The 9336-nt window shown below is 38.2% G+C and overlaps 2 protein-coding genes across 3 annotated transcripts in view; one reads left to right on the top strand and one right to left on the bottom strand.

Annotated features, from left to right (window-relative positions):
• The window catches only part of slc41a2.L (solute carrier family 41 member 2 L homeolog), a 40365-nt gene extending 35664 nt beyond the window's left edge, over nt 1-4701 (bottom strand). The window contains exon 1 of one of the 2 annotated variants that reach the window (XM_018251006.2): nt 4546-4701. The gene's annotated coding sequence lies outside the window, so the exon portion shown is untranslated. 2 annotated transcript variants of the gene reach the window in all.
• A 627-nt stretch (nt 4702-5328) lies between these two features.
• Nucleotides 5329-9336, top strand: part of nopchap1.L (NOP protein chaperone 1 L homeolog) — a 5267-nt gene continuing 1259 nt past the window's right edge. Inside the window, exons 1-3 of the mRNA XM_018252344.2 lie at nt 5329-5498; nt 5872-5958; nt 7917-8053. Of these exons, the coding sequence (XP_018107833.1) occupies nt 5426-5498; nt 5872-5958; nt 7917-8053 (297 nt within the window). The 5' untranslated portion in view covers nt 5329-5425. The remainder of the gene's footprint in view (nt 5499-5871; nt 5959-7916; nt 8054-9336) is intronic.

Raw genomic sequence — 9336 nt, forward strand, 5'->3', positions numbered from 1 at the left:
TCAGTTCAGTTGGTTTCAGATAGTTCACCAGAAATAAAGACTTTTCCAATTACTTTCTATTTTTTATGTGTGACCATTTTTCTAATATTGAAGTGTTAAGTTTAATTTTTAACCTTCTAAAGCAGCTCTGGGGGGTGGGGTTATCGACCCTGTAAACTGTTCTAAATTGATATATTTAGTTGATACATTTCTCATCTTTAGCCCTGCTCAGCAGAATCTCTCAATTTTATTACAGGCAGCTGTTAGAATTGATACAATAGTTGCTAATACTACAGTGAAAAAATGTATAAATGAAATGTTGCAAAATTATAACAGTTTAGATTCTGCACCTGGATTACAGAGCTGAAAGACTCAAATACCAGAAACATGAACATTAAACTTGGATTTTGAAAAAAAATTGTAAAAAGTAAAAGATGGAAAGTAACTGAAAAAAAAGTCAACAATCTGAAAACAACTGAACTGAAAACGGTGTTTGGAAGGTGAACAACCCCTTTAAGCACAAAATACATGAACTGTTCATTAATTAAAAAAACAGGGACAGGCACCCTCCAAGGAATTATAAATGCTAACCTCGCACCCCAGGTTAGTGCAAAGGGTACTAATTTACTGTGCTCTATACCAACATCTTCTGTCTTGTCCTACAGACTATATGCAGTTGCCCCACGTAATGTGCAGTAGAGTTGATAACTGATAATTATTTAACTGTGCATGTGCATATGTCCAGAACAGCCAGGAGGGATAATGCCAGACTGTGTTGTTTGTCAGAGCTGCTTCTCTCAATATCTGTAGACAAATAGGCGAGTGTTGGCATGTGTGGTACAGTTTGAGGGGAATATCTGGTGTTTACAGGAGCTGAATGAAGAGAAGAAAGTAGCACCGAGAAGCTGGTGCAGAAAGTTCTGTTTAGCTACAAATCCTTTTGAATGTATGCGCCCAAACACAATATTATAAAGAATTTGCAGCACCCCATTCAGATTGCCCCCTTCTCTCCTTTCAATCTCATGCTGTACTATACAGGTTAATGTAGGGCTGGAACATCAACAGATCAACATGTACGGCAAAACAGCTTCCTCCATTGTATCTGTAGTGTTAAAGCCTCTCAGGCAAAAAACAAAATGCAAATAAAACCACAAAATAAACTTTGCCAGACATTGCTGTAATATTCTAAGTAACAGACAGAATCAGAACAGGAAAAGGGGCAAAGGAAACCGGATTGTTTTCAAAATGTGTACGTTTGTGCAAATAATAAAAGAAAGACAAAAATGAAAATATAATATTGAATAAAAGCCAAAAGTTGGTATAAGTTACCACTTAACTAGCCTTTGTTCCTCAGATAGTTTTAGTATTATTTTCCTTAATCACAACTACGTGATTTTTTTATTTAACATACATAAATAGAATAAAACTGGTTTGTCCATGAGATATTCTGACTAAGATACTGCTTACACATTCCAATCTAGTCATTCATTGTTTTTGATTATTAAAGATACTTTAAATATTATTAACATTACTAAACACAACCAACCTGCTTAGTTAAAGACCAACAAGCATGATGTCCAGTGCTTCCATGAACAATTAAAGGCGATTTTTAACCTTTTGGCGGTGACAAACTATAATTATTGTGATGAGCTCCACTTAAAGTAAAGTAACCCAATTTTTGCCGTGTTTAGTTATGACTAAATTAAAGTCACAAAGTCTCTACTGGAATTGGTTGTGGTGTAAAAGGCATAACTATATTAATCACTACATCGGACATATGTTGAAATTATCAGATGTCAGATTGAACACATCAGAAAACAATTGAAAGAGGAAGTTCTTCAAATCAGCATTTCCAGTCTTACAAAATGACATTTTCTTTTCAAAATGTTTTGAGTTGGTCTTCATTTTTATAGTTTTCTGCCTTGCTCAAAAGCCACATTCCAGCATTTTTAAAGTAGTTTTTTAGGAAATCACAGAATACTGCAGTCAAAACATTTGCTCTGTCAGGCTATAATTGTTTTGTTACATTTTATTTCTGATCATTTTATGCAGACCCTCTCCTGTTCATATCTAGTCTCATATTTTAACCAATGTCTAGTTGCTAGTGTAAAGGAGACATTAAGTATCGGCTAGCTGTTTTATGCCTAAAATGACAAGCAAGACCAACCCAAATCTGCTGCAGGGAGCAGTAATACCCCTGCTGATGACTGGACTCTCTGCAATGATCTGTGAAGCCTGTCGCCAAGTTAGCAACTATGCCAATTCAGCACACTTTTGATATCTTAACTAAAGAATGTACTACCGTGCAGAAGCTACCTCACAGAGTTTCTGAACCCTGTGTATCCTATATTTAAAGGAGACTTATTATGTAAAAAAACAAGAATGTACCAGTGCATGAAACTCCTTTAGATACAGAAGGAATGTGCTTTAAAAAGTTGTGTTTCTGGTTAGTCTATTTAAAATTTCTGCAAAAACCCAACTACTCCAGCCCATCTGTTCCACTTTCTGTTGCCTCCTTTCCCAAGCTGTGCAGGGGGGCTGGCGGCACTCAGCACACTGCACTGATAGGAACCAATCAGCAGCTAGACTTACCTGATAGGGAACTGAAGCCTGTCTTTGCATGTGTGACTGCAGGGCTGTGACTGGCTGTCCCCCTCCCACTGTGCTTCTGGTAGGGACCGTTAGGGCACGCCCACTTTTCATTTGAAACTCAGAAAGCTCCAAAAAAGGGGCCTTTTTTAAAGATAATATTAATTTTTGGCCAAAAGTAAAACCAGCACCATATAGTATATATTATTGCCTATAAAATTAGGGGGGCTTCATTTATCCTATACGAATCCTTAAAGGAACAGTTCAGTGTGAAAATAAAAACTGTGTAAATAGATAGGCTGTGCAAAATAAAAAATGTTTCTAATATAGTTAGTTAGCCAAAAATGTAATATATAAAGGCTGGAGTAAACAGATGTCTAATAAAACAGCCAGAATCCAACTTCTTGCTTTTCAGCTCTATAACTCTGAGTTAGTCAGCGACTTGATGGGGGGCCACATGGTACATTTCTGTTCAGTGAGTTTGTAATTGACCCTCAGCATTCAGCTCAGATTCAAAAGCAACAGATATGACCCATGTGGCCCCCACTCAAGTTTCTGATTGGTTACTGCTTGGTAACCAGGGTAACCAGTCAGTGTAAACCAAGAGAGCTGAAAAGCAGGAAGTAGTGTTGTAGCTGTTATATTACACATCCAGTCACTCCAGCCTTTATACATTACATTTTTGGCTAACTAACTATATTAGAAACATTTTTTATTTTGCACAGCCTGTCTATTTACCCAGTTTTTATTTTTACACTGAACAATTCCTTTAAACGGAGCAACAAATCTTAATAAAAAAAAACCCTACCCTACATAGACCCCCCTCCCTCCTCCCCCCAGCCTAGCTGCCCCCTGAGGAAAATGCCCCTAACTCTTTACTTAACCCTCCATGCAGATTCTGTCCAGCGGAGTTCATGGGCGCTATCTTCAGCCGCTTTGGTAATCTTCGGAATGAGACCAGTGCTTCGCCAATTTTCGTGTAGCGCATGCGCAGTTGCCGCGATACATAAATTTTCTCCAACTGCACATGCGCCGCTTCGCTGGTCTCATTCCGAAGAGAAAAAGATGGCTGCCGTAAACTCCGCTGGACAGAATCTGCACAGAGGGGTAAGTAAAGCGTTAGGGACATTTGCTGGGGGGGGCAGCTAGGCTGGGGGGGTCTATGTAGGGTAGGGTTTTTTTTATTAAGGGTTTGTTTCTCCTTTAATAAGCCCTTAGTAGGGGGATTGGAAATGGGGAAGACTAGGACGTTAAAGGACCAAGGGCCCTTGATATATTGTGTGTGGTCATAGTTCCTAACGTTTGGAAATAATCAAGGAATACTTTGTTCTAGGTCTTTATATCATATGAGCACTGACCCCAAATGGGTGGGGGATACAATTCCACACCTTTTATATATGACATGTTTAATGGTCATGGTTATAAAAATGCGGTCATGTAAGAAGCCTTTTCACTAGCCAAGAACTGAATGCCTTTCGCTTGACATAAAGGCACCTGCTGCCCAAAATACCTAATCGCCTTGTTCTATTGGCTACAGTAAAGATAAGCAAAAATGTTGCCTTACCCTTTAATAAATATATACAGTAGAAACCCTATGTTACGTTTCTTCGGGGGACCAGAAAAATGGTGTAAAATCTAAAGAATACATAATATATTGGTGGAACATTATGGAAAACTTAACATTAGGATATGTAAAATGAAGGTTTCACTGTCTATATAAATACTGTATATATAGCTCTCTGTGGATTTGTTTTTATTCCGACACATTCTTCCCACAGGAGGATTTCCTTAATCCTTTGCCCCTAACATCAGACTCTCTCTACTCCAGGGTGACGTAGCCAATGACATAAGTAATAAACACCGCACACACATCCCCCCCCCCAACAGGAAGCAGAGACAACTCGGACACAGGACAGGTGACATCTCTCACCCGGCAAATACAAACAGAAGAGCTGACCCTTAAACCTCCCCTCCTACCTGAACAATTTGGGATAACCCCCAGCCATAACGTTGCATCCTTCGATATTCTCATCCCTCTCTGCCCGATCTCTTAGCAGCGGACGTCTGCCTATTACTGCGCAAGCGCAAACCAGACTGAAGTAGGTTGGGCACAAATGCTGATGTGGCCTGACGTCAAGTCTTCTATTCACGCCTCGGCAAAGGATCATCTCTGGTGGGCGGGGGCAAGTCCTTGTTATTTGCCTGTCAAGCTAAATAAAGGATAAATAATAATATAAAGAATGAAATGATAACTGTTATCTCACAGGGTTCTTTAATGGCTGTCTTTTGCCCTTAGCCCCGTATTAAGCGCACCGTGGACAAAGTCAGCACTATACCCGGCAGTGATTTATGGTTTTCTACTTAAAAAATTTGTCACAGAAATGAGAACAAGTTGTACGTCAATATTTACTATAAAAAGGACTGCTGCGTGTGTTGCCATAATTATATCCAGTAGAGGGCGCCCTTTACCCCCAGTACTGGCAATAAAGTTGGTCAGCGCAATTTACTAGAAGACCATATGGCGCTGTAATAAGCGATTTATCGTACTTCCGGTAGCCATATTGGTAACTGGCAGTATTCACCTATAAATATAACACGGCAATAAAGCAACAAAGTAGTTGAGATAAACAGCGCCGTGTGTTATTGGTATTACGAAGGATACATTTTGGATAGGAATATGTAGCTATTCACCAGCATTTTGTATTCACCGTAGAGAAAAAATGCCAGTAAGGAAAATGGCCGTCGAAAGCGTTCTCAAAGTGACGTCAGCATTGTGCGCTTTCTCTGGAAGCCTCATGCTTATTTGTTTTTGGGGAGTGCTTGGAGTGTATTAGTACACATCTCTCGTGTCGTGTAGATGGAGGAAGCGGAGGCTGGAAAGAGCGAAGAGGCGACCTCACAGGTGCTTCTTAATATCGGTGCAACGGGAGGTAATTGAAGCAGCCTTTAAATACTGCATGAATAGAATGGAGTGGAGCCTGTCCTGCTTGCAACAGCTGCATCTACTCCTCTTGTGTGCTGCCGCGCTATGTGCGCTACTGAATGGCACTTTCATTACTCATGGAGCCGGTTTCATTTGTATGAAGAATGTAGACACTCTTCCCCAGATATTTACTCATAAGGCAGGGCCTATTAACTAAACTAGTGCAAAGTAGTGTGTTTGGGGTAGTGGGGTTTGGGACCCCTAATAAGATGACCCTTCTGTGTAATTTGTGTTATTAAATTGCTTGGGAAATTGTGTTCTTCATTGAAATGCAACAGTTACTGTTTGGTTATAGTGTAATTGTTGTTCTCTCTGTTTAGGCTTTTACAATAAGCTTCTGATAAATCCAAAATACCGCAATAAACAAGGAGCAAAATCACCAATTGCCAGAATACCCAGAAGCAGCAGTAAGTAACATTCAGATTGTTTAAATGTAAAGGATTGTAAATATGTACATGCTACAGCTCTGATATGCCATTCTTCTTCAACTATATAAAGATCTAACAATGCTGGGCCATTTTATGCAATTAATGCAGTGCCAGTGGTTCGTTTAGAGGTCATTAAGTTGAGCAGTATAGGTCTAAGTCAAGAAAAGTTGACAAGTTATACCTGCCTTATAATAATTTGAGTTCAAAGTCTAGTCAAGGCAGCCTGAATTAATGGATTCATGATCAATTTGGCTCAAGTGGACAAAGCATTAGACTACATGTAACAACTAAGAAGTTTGGATTTGTATCCCTTTGGCAATTACCACATCTGGACACATGGATCATGCATAAACTCAGAAGATAAGGTTTACTGGTAAGGTGCACCAAACCGCAGATTAGCAATACAGTAATCAGATGGGTCTGGACAAAGATTCTGTCTTTTTCCTTATCACTTTTTTTTTATACCTTGATCAAAACATCATTAGCATTTTTGATTATGTATCACACTTTAAATCACTTTCATAGGTTAATTAATTGCATGAACATATGCTGATCAAGAGGCAGATGTCAAACACCTAGGGGCAGATTTATTAAGGGTCGAATAGTTAATTAGAATTTTCGGGGGGAAAATGGTGTTAAAACTTACACATTTGAATTTTAATCCCCAATTCAAATGTAAATTTGAATGTTAGATTTATCACATTTAGACCATGGAAACCGTTCTAATTCGAATATTTGCTACCTAAAACCTGCTTAGTTCATTTTCAAGTCAATAGCAGAGGTACGTTGAGCTATTTGAATATGGTTTTTGCCCTCCTGACATTCATTTTTTTTTTTTTTTCGGAGGGAAATCTCAATTTGAATTCGATTCAGATTTTCTGGTCGGACTATTCGATCGAATATTAGACATTCAAAATTTTTCTTAACCTCCCATTTCAGTTGTGAGTATATTCAAATTTATTAGATTAAAAAAATTAACATAAATTCAAAATTCGACCTTTGATAAATCTGCCCACTGTTATCCAGTTAAGCAACTTCTTCTTTTCTTAGATATTTAGTTGCTTATCATATAAAAATTCCTTTCCATATGCCTCTGCCAGTGTTTTCTATTCCTATTTGCTCCTCAAGAATATCCAGTAATTTATAATATGTTACAGCAAGAATTAGCTTAACGTTTTATAAGATGGTGCAGGTAGCTTGACCTGCCTTTGAGGCCTACTAAATTACTTTTGATCAGAGCAGTCTGTTTTGGTTTGCACCACTGAAAAACCATTTGCAACTGAACCAGTCTGTACTGTGAATGAAGCCTTAAAGGGGTTGTCCACCTTCCAAACCCTTTTTTTTCCAGTTCAGTTATTTTCAGATTGCTCACCAGAAATTTCCGTCTTTTATTTCAGGGCCATTTTTCCAGAATCGAAGTTAAAATGTAATGTTCCTGTGTTTCAGCCTGGCAGCTCTGTAATCTAGGTGCAGATTCTGAACTACAATTTCACTACATTAGTTGATATGTTTCTCACCAATATCTGTCAAATATTATCAATTATTGTATCAATTATAACAGCTGTCTTTTATGAAACTCAGGGGTTCTTCTCTGCAGGGCCAAAGATGATAAATGTATCAACTACTAATGTATTAATTTAGAACAGTTTTACAGAGTCAGTGACCCCTTTCCCAGAGCTGCTTTAGAAAGACATAAGAAGGTGGAAAATGAAAATTTAAACTTCAATATTAGAAAAACAGTCACACATAAATAATAGGAAGTAACTGAAAAAAGTCTTTATTTCTGAACTAAAAAAAAAGTGTTGGAGGGTAAACAACTCCTTTAATTCAAACTGATTTCCTCAGTTGCTTATATGGCACAGTACACCATTAACTTGTCTTTGTAATGATTAGATGAAACTCTATAAGGATTACAGATATTGCTGCTTTCTTTTCAGTCCTAGACAGAGTACAGAACTTCCTACCTCAATTGGCTAAGGCCAATGAAACTCTTAGTACGGAAATAGAATCTTCACCAGCTGGTACTTTTGACATAGAAAATGTTGATGAGAAGGAAGAAAATATAATTGAAATGGTAAGACTGGTAATGTAGTTTTGGGTGCTGGGAGTTATCCAACAGAGGGGCAGTATTCATTCCATCATATATTCATTCCACTATTTTACTTTCTTTTTGTTTAAGCTAATTGGTGGTGCAGGTTTACCCAGTAAATATTAAAGGGAATCTGTCGTCATTTTAAACTTTTTTTTTTTTTTGCATTTTTATAAAAAACACTGTCTGGCAAATAAAATGTTAATCCACAAATCCATGCATAAATTATTTTAGTTTGTATTTTGTCATGGGGGCTTCCATTTCTGCTCATTACTCATTCATCCTGTGCTGCTCTAACAGCAGGCACAGCATTACCTGTGTGCTTGGAGGCAGCCACTTTGTAATGAAAAGCCAGGTCGCACTACGACATGAGAATCTGGCTGCACTCCCCTCTCTGCCCATGCATGTGATGTTTGGAGGAGAGAGGTCAAATGGTTTGCAGGGAAGCAATTACTTTCACTTTCCTACGTTCTGCTCTACAGCTGCACTAGCAGCCCCTCCTCCCACAGACACTATCAAAGCTCCTGCCTTCTGTAAGTGTGTTCTCTGCATTCCTTTGGAGGGGGGAACTTTCTCTCCTTGCTGCCTTCCTAGTTTGTTTTACTGGTTACTAGATGAGGTAAAGGAGCTGTGAGTTCCCTCTGCTATCCACCTCACACACACCTTGCTCCTTTCCTGCCTGCAATACTTCTTTTTTTCATTAACTACTTACTGCCTCCTTTCTCATGAGCTATTTTAAACCTTCCTAGACTTCCTCCTAAGTTTTCCTGGTTTTCAAGTATGTCCTCCTTATTTTTATCCTTTTTTTCTATTCCCTATCATCAGTCCTGGGAGTGTACTCCTGTGTTTCTGCCATTCATTTTTGTGTAAACAAATATAATAAACTATCTATATAAAATATTTTTTACAGTGTCCAAATGTGTGTGTGTGTGTATATGTATGTATATGTATGTATGTATGTATATGTGTGTGTATATGTGTGTGTATATGTGTGTGTATATGTGTGTGTATATGTGTGTGTATATGTGTGTGTATATGTGTGTGTATATGTGTGTGTATATGTGTGTGTATATGTGTGTGTATATGTGTGTATATATGTGTATATATATGTGTATATATATATGTGTGTATATATGTGTATATATATATATTTTAAACGTAAGTGGGGGCAGTCATCACAGGACTATCTTATTTCAGTCCTTCTGAAGTGGTGTCAGTGAGAGTTTATCTTGATACCTGCCTATTGTTCAATTGACAGGCTCAGCAGA

This window comes from Xenopus laevis, chromosome 3L, assembly GCF_017654675.1.
Source record: "Xenopus laevis strain J_2021 chromosome 3L, Xenopus_laevis_v10.1, whole genome shotgun sequence".
In the NCBI taxonomy this organism is placed as follows: Eukaryota; Metazoa; Chordata; class Amphibia; order Anura; family Pipidae; genus Xenopus; species Xenopus laevis.